Here is a 17273-nt window from a genome sequence, read left to right as displayed (position 1 = left end):
ACAGGTAATGTATTGCTGTAACTGTGAAGAAGGAGAATGGAAACCCAGGACACGATTTCCTGGTGCACCAATGTATTGCTAGTCCCTGTGATATCTTCACAGAGAACCTCCTCCAAGGAATGATTGGGAGTCGAGCTGGATGATGTTTTAATCCCAGGAGCTAATGCAAAACAGCATTAGGAGAGTTTTTGGAGGTGGGTTTTGCAGCGATTCTCTGCAGCTGGTGCTCAGCAAAAAAGGGAATAATGGGTGCTCTAAGTAAATGAAGTAATGTACGTCTGTCACAGGGTTAATAAGGATGGATGACACCCTGTTGAAGATAAGGTGAAGTCCATTTTAAAAAAAGAAGTTTTGACTCCAAGGAACACAATAGAGTTGAAGTCTTTTCTAGGTCTCAGAAATTAGAAACATAGAGTCATAGAGATGTACAGCATGGAAACAGACCCTTCGGTCCAACCTGTCCATGCCGACCAGATATCCCAACCCAATCTAGTCCCATTTGCCACCACCCGACCCATATCCCTCCAAACCCTTCCTATTCATATACCCATTCAGATACCTTTTAAATGTTGCGATTGTACTAGCCTCCACCACTTCCTCAGGCAGCCCATTCCACACACGCACCACCCTCTGTGTGAAAAAGTTGCCCCTTAGGTCTCTTTTATATCTTTCACCCTAAACCTGTGCCCTCTTGGTCTGGATTCCTGAGCCCCAGGGAAAAGAGCTGAAAATGTGTTGCTGGTTAAAGCACAGCAGATCAGGCAGCTGATGAAGGGCTCTGGCCCGAAACGTCGAATTTCCTGTTCCTTGGATGCTGTCTGACCTGCTGTGCTTCAACCAGCAACACATTTTCAGCTCTGATCTCCAGCATCTGCAGACCTCACTTTTTACCCCAGGGAAAAGACTTTGTCTATTTATCCTATTTATGCCCCTCATGATTTCATAAACCTGTATAAGGTCACCCCTCAAGTCTTAACGCTCCAGGGAAAACAGCCCCTGCCTATTCAACCTCTCCCAATAGCTCAAATCCTCCAAACCTGGCAACATCTTTGTAAATCTTTTCTGAACCCTTTCATGTTTCACAACATCCTTCCAATATTACATGCAATATTCCAACAGTGGTCTAACCAATGTCCTGTACAGCTGTAACATGATCTCCCAACTCCTGTATTTGATACTGTGACCAATAAAGGAAAGCATACCTCAACTATCCTATCTACCTGCAACTCCACTTTCAAGGAGCTATGAACCTGCACTCCAAGCTCTCTTTGTTCAGCAACAATCCCTAGGACCTTATCATTAAATGGATAAGTACTGCTAAGATTTGCTTTCCCAAAATGCAGCACCCTGCATTTATCTGCCACTCCTCAGCCCATTGGCTCATCTGATCAAGAACCTGTTGTAATCTGAAATAACCTTCTGTGTTGTCCTCTACACCTCCAATTTTGGTGTCATCTGCAAACTTACTAACTATACCTCTAATGCTCATATCCAAATTATTTATATAAATGATGAAAAGTAGTGGATCCAGTACCAATCCTTGTGGCACTCCACTGGTCACAGGCCTCTAATCTGAAAACAACTCTCCACCACCACCCTCTGTCTTCTACCTTTGAGCCAGTTCTGTGTCCATATGGCTAATTCTCTCTGAATTTCATGAGACCTAATCTTGCTAACCAGTCTCCCATGGGGAACCTTGTCGAACACCTTACTGAAATACAGAAAGATCATGTCTACCACTGTGCCCTCATCAATCCTCTTTGTTACTTTTTCAGAAGACTCAATCAAGTTTGAGAGACATGATTCCCCATGCACAAAGCATTGTTGACTATCCCTAATCAGTCCTTGCCTTTCCAAATACATGGACATCCTATCCCTCAGGATTCCCTCCAAAACCTTGCCCACCACTGATGTCAGGCTCACTGGTCTAAAATTCCCTGGCTTGTCCTTACCACCCTTCTTAAATATTAGTAACACGTTAGCCAATCTTCAGACTTCTAGCACATCACCTGTGACTATCAGTAATATAAATATTTCAGCAAGAGGCCCAGTAATCACTTTCCTAGCTTCCCACAGAGTTCTAGGGTATATCTGATCAGGTTCTGGAGGTTTGTCCACAATTAAGCGTTTCAAGACATCCAGTACCACCACCTCTGTAATATGCACATTTTTCAAGATGTCACCATCAATTGCCCTACAGTCTATATCTTCCACATCCTTTTCCACAATAAAAACTGATACAAAATACTCATTTATAGAACATAGAAAAATACAGTGCAGGACAGGCCCTTCGGCCCTCAATGTTGCGCCGATCCAAGCCCACCTAACCTACACTAGCCCACTTTCCTCCATATGCCTATCCAATGCCCATTTAAATGCCCATTTTCTTTGGCTCCACACAAAGGCTGCCTTGCTGAGCTTTGAGGGGTTCTATTCTCTCTCTAGTTACCCTTTTGTCCTTAATATATTTGTAAAAATCCTTTGAATTCTCCTTAACTCTGTTTGCCAAAGTTATCTCATAATCCCCTTTTTTGCCCTCCTGATTTCTCTTAAATCTACTCCTACTGCCTTTATAATCTTCTAAGGATTCACTTGATCTATTCTGTCTATACCTGACATATGCTTCCTTCATTTTCTTAACCAAACCCTCAATTTCTTTACTCATCCAGCATTCCCTATACCTACCAGCTTTTCCTTTCTCCCTAACAGGAAACATACTTTTTCCGAACTCTCGTTATCTCATTTCTGAAGGCTTCCCATTTTCCAGCCATCCCTTTACTTGTGAACATCTGCCTCCAGTCAACTTCTGAAAGTTCTTGCCTAACACGATCAAAATTGGCCTTTCTCCAATTTAGAACTTCAACTTTTAGGTCTGGTCTGTTTTTCACCATCACAATTTTAAAACTAATAGAACTATGGTTGCTGGCCCCAAAGTGGTCCCCCACTGACACCTCAGTCAACTGCCCTGCCTTATTTGCCATGAGTAGGTCATTTTGCACCTTCTCTAGTAGGTACATGATTTAAATTACCAACAGTGTGGAAACAGGCCTTTCAGCCCAACAAGTCCACACCAACCCACTGAAAAGCAACCCTCCCAGTCCCTTACATTTACCGCTAAGTAATGCACCTAGTACTACGGGCAATTTAGCATGGCCAATTCACCTGACCTGCACGTCTTTGGACAGTGGGAGGAAACCCACACAGACACGGGGAGAATGTGCAAACTCCATTTAGATAGTTGCCCAAGGTGGGAATTGAACCTGGGTCCCTAGCGCTGTGAGGCAGCAGTGCTAACCACTGAGCCACCGTGCTCACTTAACAAATTCCTCTCAATCTAAACCTTTAACACTATGGCAGTCCCAGTCTATGCTTGGAAAGTTGAAATCCCCTACCATAACCACCCTAAATTTCTTTCAGATAACTGAGTTGGCCTCACAAATTTGTTTCTCAATTTCCCTCTGACTATTAGGGGTTCATAATACAATCCAAATAAGGTGATCATCCATTTCTTATTTCTCAGTTCCGCCCGAATAACTTCCCTGGATGTATTTCTGGGAATATCCTCGCTCATACAGCTGTAATGCTATCCCTAATCAAAATCGCCACTCCCCCTCCTCTCTTGCCTCCCTTTCTGACCATCCTGTAACATTTGTATCCTGGAACATTAAGCTGCCAGTCCTGTCCATCCCTGAGCCATGTTTCTGTAATTGCTTTGATATCCTACTCCCATGTTCCTAACCACGCCCTGAGTTCTTCTGCCTTCCCTGTTAGGCCTCTTGCATTGAAATAAATGCAGTTTACTTTATCAGCCCTACTTTGTTCTTCGCTTTGTCCCTGCCTGTCCTGGCTGTTTGACTCACTTCTTTTCTCAACTATACCAGTCTCAGATTGATCTCTTTCCTCACTATCTCCCTGGGTCCTATCCCTCTGCTTGACTAGTTGAAATCTGCCCGAGCCACTCTAGGAAATTTCCCTGCCAGTATATTAGTCCCCTTCCAATTTAGCTATAATCCATCCTTTTTGTACAGGTCACTTCTACCCCAGAAGAGATTCCAATGATGCAAAAATGTGAATCCTTCTCCCATACACCAGTCCTCAGCCATGCATTCATCTGCTCTATCCTCCTATTCCTACCCTCACTAGCTCATAGCACAGGGAGTATTCCATGTATTACTAGTCTTGAGGACCTCCTTTTTAAATTCCTACCTTACTGTTTGTATTCTCCCTTCAGAATCTCAACCTTTTCCCTTCCTTTGTCATTGGTTCCAGTGTGTACAATGACCTTCTGCTGGCCCCTCTCCCCCTTGGGAACATTCTGCACCCTCTCTGAGACATCCTTGATCCTGGCACCGGGGAAACAACCCACCATTCTGATTTTTCGCTGCTGGCCACGGAAACGTCTGTCTGTACCTTGGACTAGGGAATCCCTGAACACAATCGATCTCTTGGAACCTGACTTAACCCTCATTGCATTCGAGCCAGTCTCAATGCCAGAAACTTGGCTGTTTATGCTACATTCCCCTGAGAATCCATCACCCCCTCCATTTTCCAAAACAGCATACTTGTTTGAAATGGGGCTAGCCACAGAAGATCCCTGCACTACCTGCCTACCTCTCTTACCTTTCCTAGAGTTAACCCATCTATGTGACTGTATCTGCAACTTTTCTCCCTTCCTATAACTGCCATCCATCGCACCACCTTACTCTTGTAAATTCCTTACTGCCTCTGTCACTCTAACCTTTCCATTCGATGTGATAGGATTCATAACCAAAAGCATTTATTGCAGATATAATCCTCAGTAACACATAAACTCTCCTTCAACTCCCACATCTGACAAGAAGAGCATATCACTCTATTATTAACCCCTACCCAGGAAAGACGAGTCAACTTGTCCTCACCCAATGTGTCTTTTTCAGAGTGCGACGAGTAAACTCGTCCAAAACATATAATTTCAAAAACAGCCACAGACAAGTTTATACGTCAATTCTCGGCATTTCTGGGCCCTTCTCAGCTAGAAACGAGTATACTCGGTGACTCATACGTCTGGTAGCTGTGTCTGTTCTGCCTCAGGCATTGCAAGAAGCGCCAATGCACCGCTTTTGGGCACACACTGTCATTTGGTTTTTTTCTGATTTTTTTTTACAAATTACGCCCAGATGTCGAGCTCAGAAGATGACAATTAATATGAGCCTTCTATTAGAAGCTTGGATACATCAGATGAGAGTGCAAGCATTAAAAATACTATAAAATAAAGCAATACAAAAATTCGTCTGAAAATGAAACATTTTCTCCAAAAAAAGGTCGCCGGGGAAGGGGTCAAGGGCCATTTTTCCTTCTTCCAATCTCAGACCCAGAAAATAGCACCATTGTATTCTTCTACAAAACACTGCTGAAAGCTTACTTAATACCTGTGGCTTATTTTAAAGTTTAATCAAGAGACATATATCAATAAAACATATAATCGTGAAAGCACAGAGACAGATAAGTGAATAGTGGAAGTGTGGCCTTGAGACCTTGCTATAAAGTCTGCAATAGTGAAAAGAATGGGTTTTATGATCTCTCCCAAACAGGTTCCTCCAAGATCAGTTGTGAATTTTACTGTTTGTTTCGCTTTGCTGAGAGATTCATGCCCAACTTGGTGACCCGCTGTTACCCCTCCGTACCCTGCTGAAAAAAACCAGAAATGGTTGTGCCTAGTGCAAGAGAAAGCCTTTTCAAACAACAACTACTGTCAGCAACTCTATTAGCTCATTACAACCCACTGAGACCACTCATTGTACCCTGCAATGCCTCTGCTTTGGGATGGGGCGGTATTATTACATATTATTGGGAAGGCAATGACCTAAATAGTATTATCACTGGACTGTTAATCCAGAGATACTTGTAATGTTCCACAGACTCTGGTTCATATTCCGCCATGGCAGATGGTGGAAGTTGAAATCAATAAAAATCTGAAATTAAGAGTCTAATGATGATGATGAATCCATGTCGATTGTTGGAAAAACTCATTTGGTTAACTTTAGGGAAGGAAACTGCCATCCTTACCTGTGACTCCAGACCCACCGCAACATGGTTGACTCTTAACTGCCCTCTGTGCAATCAGTTATGAGCAATAAATGCTGCTTTAGCCAGTGATGCCCTCATTCCATGAATGAATAAAAACAAATATTTAGGATAAGAATGTCCAATCATGTATGCATCACGCATCCTGGTGGAGGCAGTAAAGAAGTTTGCCTAGATCGATAAAGAAGGTTTGGCTATGGTATGGTAAAGTTCTGCCAGTATGTCTGATCGACATTTCACCATAGCGACTGGCCTATTCGAGGAAGACAGATGATTCCTTCCACTGTATCAGCTCAGATCCAGTACTAGGCACTGCTATGAGGTGCCTATGAATATACCTTGGAACATTGTCCAGGGAAACATATTGTCTATGTAGATACCTTGAGCTGTCTGCTGCTATCTACCAGTCTAACTTCACCTCCAAAGGTGGATGAAGTCCTCAGGATTTTGAACTTCTTGGACACACTGTCAGTATCTTCCAAGCAAATCCAGGCTTAGGCCCTAAAATAACCGTACAAAGCTGCATCAGATCATCCTAAATGTCGGAACACAAAGACACCCTATGAAGAGCTGAAACCCTCTACCTCAAAATATCAGGAGTTCAGCATAGAAACTGGCATCATCTTGTGGAGATCACGGGTTATCCCCTGTCCAGGCTAGTGACCAATATATCAAAAATGGCACAGAGGCCATCCAGGAATTTCTAAAATGAAAATGCTCACAAGGAGCTATGTTTGGTGACCTGTCATTGATAAGGGTATTGAAAACCTGGTCTAGTGGTGCAAAAAATGTCAGGAAAACCAAAACGCCCCACCAGCAGCCTCATTGCACCCATGGGAGTAGCTGGGGAGTCCCTGGGTGCGAGTAAATGCAGATTTCACAGAACTATTTATGGGCTCTATATTCTTAATCCTCATCAACACCCATTCAAAATAGATCGACATGCACAAAATGGACTCTACTAACTCTTACAGGAATATAGGAAAACTCCACCAATTCTTTAGTCCACATGATACAGGGCAAAGACAACAGAAGAGTTTCAGAACTTTATGAAGACAAATGGAGTCAGACACATCCTCATAAAGCCCTTAAAAGGCTTTGCATATAAATGCTTAATTCGCTGAATGGGTAATTACTGGTGGTGGTTAGTAGTTTACAAAAACAAAACAGTTACAGTGAATTTGAAGGTGGGAAGGTCACTCAGTTGTGTGTGACAACACTTCTGTGTAGAGAGAAAAAAATATAAATTAGACCCAGTTGGACCAAGTTCATATCGGCTGTGGGTGATTGCATTTCCTTTTAGTTTATTTTTTGTGTTTTTGATGACACTTCAGCCTCACTTTCCTGATCTTTACGCAACCAGGGCATTTGGTGTGGGCAGATTGGAGGACCTCCTTGTGGGTCTGCTTCTGGGCCTGGCCAGCATGGCTCTAAATAGATCCAGAGCTCTTGTGGCACAAGTAGTAGTGTCCCTGTCTCTGAACTAAGAGGCCTGGGTTCAGATCCCACCAGTACAGAAGTGTGTCGTAACATCGCTAAAGATGGTTGATGAGGAAAAAATAATTAAAAAGCTGAAGGGGGAAGATAAAAACAAACTTCTGATGATAGGGATAAAACATATGGATATAAAAATAATGCCGACCCAAGGACATGTCAGCAGAATTGTCTGTCCCAGGCTGGGATTAGCCTTTGTATGCCATGAGTAGAAGATCTATTTTAGTATTTAACAATAAATCATGTTAAAATATTGTTAAACCGTTTGGTTTCCTGAGTTGCTAAAACCCCTCAGAGGTGGTCAAGGCCATTCAATATATGACACATTCCACCCACTGTACCACCAACGGTGTCACAATGCTGCTCAATACACCATAGCCGTAGCAGTCCATTACACTCAGGAGTCACGTCTCCCATTCAGTCACACACACAGTCCAAAGATGCCACCATTATACACACATTTGTGCTGTATAGAATCATAGAATTCTTACAGTGTGGAAATGGGCCATTTGGCCCATTGAGTCCACACCAACCCTCCGAAGAGCATCTTTATTCCCTCCCCGCCCAATAAATGGAGTCAGCAGCCCTTCCTGTAGTTCCAAGAAAAAAAGTCACATTTTATGAGTTAAGGAATAAAACGATTTAACTTGGGTATTGAAGTGCTAAATTGTAAAACAAATGTTAAAAAATAGAGTCCGTGAAGTTATTAAATGACTTCTGAATTGTTTGCCATTTAAAGGATAGGCTTGTATTTATTTAACAGAGATGGAAATGGGAAATAGTTTAGCAATGGATGATTGCTTTCTGAGTTTCATGAGATGAATCTGCCTAAGGGGTTTAAATTATTGGTGCAATTTCCAGAACAAAGAAGAGTTGGAATGTACCTGGTACAAAAAAGAGAGTTCTTCAAATGTCTTATTCAGACACCTGATAAAGGATAGGTTTGAAGATTGTAGTTATTCATTGAAATCTTTATTGGGGCCATCTCTGGTGTGCCACATTCCCACTGGAAGAGATTGCAAAAACAAATACTTTTTGTTTTGGATTTGTGATTTTTTTTGTTGTTTTAAAGAAAACATGCATTTACATCTAGAGTCGGAGCAGGCTGAAAACAGCAAGTAATTACTTGATAATAGAATGGTATCATTTATCATGAGAGTTGAATACAAATATTGAGAGTTTATGCTTCAGTTAACAGGGCACTGGTGACAATGCAGCTTGGAATAATATGCTCAGTATTGATTACTTTATTTATCAAAAGAATGTAACTGTTTGAAGAAATTCAGAGAAGTTTACCAGATTAATATCTGAAATGAGTGAAATATTTTATGAGGACAGATTTCACAGGCTAAACTTGGAAATTAGAAAAGTAATTGGTGACTTTATTGAAACATAAAAGATCCTAAGGGGTCTTGACAAGGTGAATGTGGAGAAGATGTTTCAAACTATTAGAGAAGCTAGAACCAGGGGTTACTGTTTAAAAGAGTTGTCCATTTAAAGCCAAGATCTGGTGACTTTTCTTTCCTCTGAAGTTTGTGAGCCTTTGGAACTCTTCCTGAAAAGGGGTGGAAGCAGTATCCTTGAGATAGATGGATTCTTATTAAGCAAAGGTGGGGGGATGGGTGGAACATCATTAGGACAGGCAGAAGTGAAGATTTGAGTTTCGAATCAGATTAACCATGATTCTATTGAATGGTGGATTGAGCTCAAGGTGCAGAATGACCTATTCCTGCTCCTTTGTTCATATGTTGGAAAACGGAGATTAAAAAGCTGCTAGGAACTATAAACTGGTAAAGAAGAAGGCGCTGAGGAGGCCCATGTTAGTGGAGGACCTCAAAGAATCTCATACTCTGAGAATCATAAGAGCGCTGAGGAAAATTGAAATGAATTCCTGGGAACTGTGGCATACCTTAGATTGGTCCAAGAAGAAGTAAAGAACTCCCCTGATCCTGGAAAGTATAATAAAGTGCTTCTCTGGGAATAAAAATAGAGATTGACCTGCTAAAATTTTCTGGCTTAAAGAATAAGAATTTATGAAATATGATGTTCAGTTAGTAGTGCTTACTTCATTTAATTCTTGGATAATGCAATCTTTTTTGAAACATGAAAACATATGGCATAATTCTTTCTGCTCATAACTGAGTTCAAAATTTAAAATTTGATGACTTCTTTTGAGGCCATGATATTGTAAAATACAGGAACTCATTGCAACATCTCCAAAAGCACTACACAATACTTCTGGAGACATCAGAGCAGCAGAAATCTATTAAATTACCTTACTAATCAATATATGACTCTTTATGTAATATGAGGGATGGAAACTTCTTGAAACTGCACATTTTGGTGAGTGACAAGCAAAAATGTTTAATGAATAGTTTTGTAAATAAGGTATCTAATCGGCAATAAGAATGAATGAGTAAGGTCATGACATCTATCATTGCAAACACGCTGGAGTCCATCTTCTAGGAAGAAATGGCAGGTCCCAGGAATGAAAAGCTTAACATATGGGGATGTTTGAGGAATCTGAGTCTATACTTGATGGAATTTAGAAGGATGACGTGGGATTTAATTGAAACACACAGAATACTGAATGGCCTAGATAGAGTAAATGTTGGGAAGATGTTTCCATTGGTAGGTGAGACTAGGATCCGAGGTCATAGATTCATAGTAAAGGGAAGACCTTTTAGAACAGAGATAAGGAGAAATTTCTTCACCCAGAGAGTGGGGAATCTATGGAATTCATTGCCATAGAAGGCTGTGGAGGCCAGTTCATTGAGTATATTTAAGACTGAGATAGATTCCTGAGTATCAAAGGTAATGGGGAGAGAGCAGGAGAATGGGGTTTAGAAACTTATCAGCTATGGTTGAATGGCAGAGCCGACTTGATGGGTTGAATGGCCTAATTTCTGCACCTATTCCAAAGGTCTTAGCAGGACACTTCACAAAAACAACACAGTTAAATAGAATCAACATGGATATATGAAAACAAAATCATGTTTGTCAAATTTGCTAGATTTCTTTGAGGATATAACGAGTTGATAAAGGGGAATTGATATGAGTGCCATACATGGATTTCTAGAAGGCTTTCAATAAAATTCAATATAAGAGGCTGTTGCACAAGACAGGAGCTTTCAATACAGAAGGTGATGTATTAGCATGGTTTAAGGATTAATTCATGCACAGAACGCAATCAGGATTATGGGTCTTTTTTAAGGGTGTGAAGATATAATTAATGAAATGCCAAAGGATCTAATTCAGACAGGGTGGTGAAGAAGGCATTTGGCATGCTTGCCTTCATTGGTCAGTGCAATGAGTATCAGAGTTAGGATATCAAGTTGCGGCTGTATAGGACATTGAGTCAGCCACTTTTAGAAAATTGGTTTTAGTTTGGGTCTCCTTACGATAGGAAAGATGTTAAACTTGAAAGGGTTAAGAAGGATGTTGTCAGGATGGAGGGTTTGAGCTATAGAGAGAAGCTGAATAAGCTTGGACTTTTTTCCCTGGAGTGTTGGTGGCTGAGGGGTGACTTTATAGAGATTTACAAAATCATAAGGGGCATGCATACAAGGAACAGCCTATACAGGGTAGGGGAGTCAAAAACTGGAGGCATAGGTTTAAGGTGAGAGGGGGAAAATTTGAAAGGGATCCAAGGGACAACTTTTGCTGTCAGAGGGTGGTGTGTGTATGGTATGAGCTCCCAGAGGAATTGGCAGAGGCTGGTACACTTACAAGATTTAAAAGGTATCTGGGTGGGTATAGGAATAGGAAGGGTTTAAATGTGGGCCAACTGCTGACAAATTGAACTAGATCAGTTTAGGATATCTGGTCCATGCAGATGAGTTGGACCCAAGGGTCTGTTTGTGTTGTATTACTGACTCTTTGAATGCTTTGTGAGAGAGTAGGGTGCAATGTATGCGAAGTTGCTGAAAATACAAAAGTAGATGGGAGAGTATGTTGTGATGAGGATGTAATAAATTTGCAAAGGGGGGTATAGATAGGTTGAGTGAGTGGCTTGGTAAATGGAGTTTGTAGGAATTATGATGTCATGCACTTTGGTAGGAAAAATCAAAAGGCAGTCTATTATGCAAATGAAGAGAGTCTCCAAAAAAAGTGCAGCATGAGGGGATCTGGATATTATTGTGCAGGAAATGCAAGTGAACATTCCGAAACAGCAAGTAATTAAGGATGTGAATAACATTTAAGCCTTTATTGCTTGGGGTTTGTTTAAAATCAGTGAAGCCTTGATACAACTGTACAGGGTGTTGATGAGGCCTCACCTGGGGTACAATGTCCAAGTTTAGCCCCTGCATTTAAGAAAGGATATACAGTATCAGCATTGGAGGCAATTCAGAAGACATTTACTAGGCTGATTCCAGGGATGAAAGGGTTGACTTATCAAAGACAGCTAAATATTATTCATTTGTGTTTAGAAGAATGAGGGTTGACTTTATTTAAACATATAAGATTCTGAGGGATCTTGACTGACAAAATGTTTCCACTTGGGACATCTCAAACCAGGGAAGATAGTTGCAAAACAAAGGAATGCCCTTACAGATGGTAGTGAATGTTTGGAATTTTCAACTCAGAGTTGTGGAGGCTAGATCACTGAATATATTTTAAGAGGAGGTAGATAGGTTATTGCAATATCAGGAAGTTAATGGCTATGCCAAGTTGGCACTGAAAAAGGCGCAGAGGCCTGGGAGAGATCAACCATGGTTTTGATGAATGACAGGGCTAGCTTGACTGACCAAATGGCCTACTCCTGTTTCATATGGCAGGACCATTTAAGTGGCTTTTGGTGCATAGAGGGGACACCTGTGTGATTGCAGGTTATTCAGAGTTGTTAAAGATTTGACATGCCTCATGAGGATGACATGTGCAATTTGGACCCTTTGTAGTGGAGGCAACTGCAGTTTCATGATTGTAACCAGTACTGTACTAAGCTTGGCGCAGGTTGAAGGGTGGAAATGGTGTTCATGGAACATGCACGGCAAACCATGAAACCAAAATTGGAATGGGGGCAATCTTTTGACACAGAGGGTGGTTTGCATATAGAATGAACTTCCTGAGAAAGTAGTGGATGTGGGTACAATTGCAACGTTTAAAAGATATTTGGATAAGAACGTGACTAGGAAAGGGCCAGGAGCACGCAATTGGGACCAGTTTAGTTTGGGATTATGTTTGGCATGGACTGGTTGGACTAAAGGGTCTGTTCCTGCTGTATGACTGTGTGACTCCAACAGCATCTTTCTCTTGATTCCCAACATAATAGAAGATTTCTTCTGTTCCTTGTTTGAATCAAATCCCATGTGAAGTTAATTCCGTGTGTTTGTGCTGTATGTTTTTTAAATTGGAAAGCGAGCTCAAGAAAACCAGTCCGAGCAACTTGCTTTCCTCCACTGCCTTCAATGTAATAAAACATTCTGTGGCACTTATTTACATACTTTAACTTTATTTAATATACATTTTGTGTATGCATGCTCTCGCTCATCAGTATTAGGTATTATATAACTCACAAAAACATAAATCTCTGGAGGAATCCAGCAGAATCTGCGAAGAGAGAACAGAGTTAACATTTTGAGTCTTGTGACCATTCTTGAGTACTGAGAACAGCGCTATAATTTTTTGTTTTATTTAAGTAAAGAATGTTTTTGTATTGATTGTTGGATCATGTGTTGTCTAAGAAATGGGCTCAGGGTGAAATTGGATTTAAAGTAACAAAATGACAATTCAGTCAAATCTGTTATAACATTATTTTCTTCCTTTGGTTTGTAAGTGCTTTGAAAAAAGGCTGCCGCTGTTTGGAACTGGTTTGCTGGGATGGACCTGATAATGAGCCAAGACTATATCATAGCTTCGCCTTGACTTCCAACATTCTGGTAAAGGAGGTGCTTGAAGTTATTAACATTCATGCATTTGAGGTGAGCACCTTTTCGGTTTTATAATTTTTAATGTTCAGTTGGGGATTCTAATGTTATTGTAAATAGGAAACAGCAATAAATGTAGTGCAACTCATTGCTGAATTTAGGGAATTCTGGTTCAGTACAGCAAGCATTTATATTTAGTACAGGAATAGAGTGACCCAGATATGAAGGGCAGCAATCTTATTTCTAGGCCAGAAAAATAATCAAAAATGTTATCAACAATGCTGTTGAGCCTTCCAGGCAACTTTGGTTCTTTAGCATGTGGTTCATTTTGAGAGATCAAAGATCTAATCCAGATTTGATCACTTTTCTGTTCTGAGTTAACTCTTAGCTAGGTCAGATGTCATGGAGCTTTAGCTGGCCCTATTGCTCTTAGATTAGGGAGGAGACAGTTTTTTTTTGCACTTGACCACTTTTAATCCTTGATCAATGTTTGTGTGTGTGTTTTTTTTCTGTCCAAGTGGTCCTGGCTAAGCACTTATTGTCCACCTCTAATTACCCAGAGGCAATTAAGTGCCAAGCACATTGCTGTGGGTCTGGAGTTGTATGCAGGCCAGACTAGGTAAGGATGGCAGTTTCCTGATCAAAAGGACATTAGTGAATCAGATGGGTTTTTATGACAGTTGACAGTGGTTTCATGGTCATCATTAGACTTTTAATTCTAGACTCTTTTTTTAAATCTAATTCCACGATCTACTATGATAGGATTGAAGCCTGCATTCCTGGAATATAATCTGGGTCTCTGGATTAATAAATCTATTGATAATAACACTAGGCCATTGCCTTTCAGCAACACTTGACATCTCCAAGTGTGTCTTGGCTTTGCCTCTTTTCCTAGTCTAGGTTTTATAATGTATGTGGGAATATGAAGAGCATAACCCTGTTTGATAATTGCTACTTGATACTGAATTATTTAACATCACTACAATTGTTTACTTCAATTTTCGGTACTGATGGGAACATCCAGATCGGTATGACTTGTTGGGATTTTTTAAGACTGAAATTCAAAATAATTGACGGTCATGCATTTGAGTGAATGAGGTATTACCCTCTTGATGGTTTTTCAAAGCTGGACGTCTGCTTCAATTCCTCCCTTTTAAAGTTACTTAAAGCTAGTTTTGAAAGAACTGTTCAATATCTCCATCAAATAAACTTGATACAGTGCTCAGAACTGAAACTATTCAGATAAAAATCCTACTTAAGTCCAATAATTGAGTTTAAAAAGAGGACAGCTATAAATTAAAACACACCAAATATTTGTCATTGATAATCAAAAAAAATCTTCTGGGAATATAGACATTGTTGCTGAGTTGCATTGCCAGCTGCCCTTGAGAAGATGAGAGTGAATGGTTTGAACTGCTGCAGTCTTCTGCAAATCAATTTTGCACCATCTATTGTACTCAATATATTTGTAGACCTGATGATTTCTTCAAAAAGTCCAATTCAATTACTCCACGTGCTTCCTGCTGTTTACAAATCTATATTAACTCTCCAATTGCTTTGCACCTCACTGTTTTATTTTTGTTGTGAATTGAAGAAAAGTTCTCACAATAGAGTCAAGATAATGACCTATAATGTCTGGTTTATCAGTCCCCTCTTCTGTTAAAATGGTGAAGTATGTAAATGTATTGTTATTGTGGGATGTTAATTTATAAATTTTTTTTTGAAAGTCTTAAAATAAACAACTGCTGTTGCATCTAAATGACAAAGGGCTTTTCTGAAGTGCTGACAGGAAATGTATCCTTGTGCAGAATGTATCATCAACTTGAATTAATTCTATGTCTAAGTTCATGCTGTGGTTTTTTTCTTGTTACAGACATCTGAGTACCCACTGATCCTTTTGCTCGAAATGAATTGCAACCCAGTTCAACAGCGTGTAATAGCCAATTATTTGGTCAATATCCTTGAAGACAAGTTGATCAGCATGAACCATGTTGGTGATGACCCAACTCGATTGACTTCTCCTGAGGTAAGAAGCTACCTGAACCAATTTATACCCAGGTTGATTAAAATATTGAATAGGATGAATAAGATTATATTTGTCACATATGTGTATGATTCATGTAAAAATAGAGACGTGCACCAGTGATTTACCATTATATTGTGTCTATTATATTATCTTATTATCAGGATGAACACAATCATTTTCTGCTGTACATAGGAGGGAACTGAATATTTTTTGGAGAACAATTAGCAATGAAGTCGGGTTTAAGCAGAACACCAGGTTTTTGCCAGATGACATAGAGTGTAGAAGAGACAATGGAGTACAGTTAGGTTTGACATGGCTTTCCGGGAAGCTTTCAACTAATTTTGCAACGATGCACTACTTCTTGTAAAAAAAAGAAAACTTGGTAAGAGGGTACAATATTGATTTATTTGAAGATAAATTTGCAACTGGAGGTAGAAACATGAAAGGGACTAATATAGCAATTAGATCTGTGAATACGTGAGATTTGTGTGAAATATTGATTAAAGTAATTTTGCTGAAAATGTGTTGCTGGTTAAAGCACAGCAGGTTAGGCAGCATCCAAGGAACAGGATCTGGAGACCTCATTTTTTACCTAAAGTAATTTTGCACAAATCTAAATGTAGCATACAATGTCCTGTTACGTAAGTGTGGATATAATTGCCATTTGGGAGTCTGAATATAACTTAAGGGACAAATGCCAAATTTATGGTGTATAACATTTGAAATGGAGAGAAGAGGCTGAGGATGATATGATGTTGGTTCCAAGTTATTGTCACTAGAAACAGTTGGAAAGAAATCTGTGTTTTTGATATAAAAAATCAGATAGGAACACTAAGAAAATTAATAACTAGAAATTGCTGTCGACTATAGAGGCAGGTGGAAGGTTGAAACTACAGGATGATATGGAGTTATTTGAACAGAGAAAGAGAACATCACAGTACAGGAGAGTTATAATTATCTAAACCACTAATTATCCTAATGTGAAATAAATGGAGAAAAACCTTGCTCAAAAAGGGACAGTAAGTCTCTGCTGTTAATTTGGGACTAGTTTTCACTGTCTTCTATTCCTTTGGTAAGAATATTTAAATTAAAATTTAATGGAAATGTTTTAGCTGGGAAGATTAGAGAAGGGAATACTTGGGTATTATCAATCCAGTACATTGGGGAGGGTGAATCAGAAACATATTGAAATGAACATACCATGTTACAGTTTCAAAACCAGAAATAGGAGAGAGACTTGGGAAAATTATTTGAGGTCAAAAATGACGTGCTTGTGATTTTCTGTTTGTTAGCACACACATCATAGATTTGGGTTCCTACTGCGTCAGATAACCAGATGTTTATTAAGAACTAATCCACTAATATGATACCTTAGACTTGCCTATCCAGTCTGCATTATATGCTTCCTTAAATACATAGTAACTGAGAGACTAGCAAATTTACCGACTGCTTGCTCAATTGCTACCTAACAGAGTAAGATACCTCTTATACTAAGCCCTCACTTATTGTGATGTCATATTGTGATGGAGCCTTTTTGAGATCTGAAGAATACAACATCCATCTTTTCCATTTTGAAAAATGGGAAACCTGTTCTGATAAAAATACAAGGATTCACATCAGTGTATTAATGCAATAAAATAATGTGTTGGTGGACAGAAAATTGGATTGGATCTATTCCATCTAAAGTTATCATAATGAAGTATATCATGAGTGTCTGATTATTGTCTGATATGATGGTTTCAGTGTCAGAGTCATCATCTTGCATGTTGAATAGTTGAGATGTACAATTTGGATGCATTGATGGTTCATTGTAAGATTTGACC

At 39.8% G+C, this 17273-nt stretch overlaps 1 protein-coding gene across 3 annotated transcripts in view; it reads left to right on the top strand.

The window, feature by feature from the left end:
- The window catches only part of LOC132826927 (1-phosphatidylinositol 4,5-bisphosphate phosphodiesterase zeta-1-like), a 146114-nt gene that overhangs the window by 77492 nt on the left and 51349 nt on the right, over positions 1 to 17273 (top strand). For all 3 annotated transcript variants that reach the window (XM_060843229.1, XM_060843228.1, XM_060843227.1), the window contains 2 exons: positions 13334 to 13478; positions 15298 to 15450. In XM_060843229.1, the coding sequence (XP_060699212.1) occupies positions 13334 to 13478; positions 15298 to 15450 (298 nt within the window). The remainder of the gene's footprint in view (positions 1 to 13333; positions 13479 to 15297; positions 15451 to 17273) is intronic.

Source organism: Hemiscyllium ocellatum, chromosome 23 (assembly GCF_020745735.1).
Source record: "Hemiscyllium ocellatum isolate sHemOce1 chromosome 23, sHemOce1.pat.X.cur, whole genome shotgun sequence".
In the NCBI taxonomy this organism is placed as follows: domain Eukaryota; kingdom Metazoa; phylum Chordata; class Chondrichthyes; order Orectolobiformes; family Hemiscylliidae; genus Hemiscyllium; species Hemiscyllium ocellatum.
This window is presented reverse-complemented; position numbering and strand designations above follow the sequence as displayed.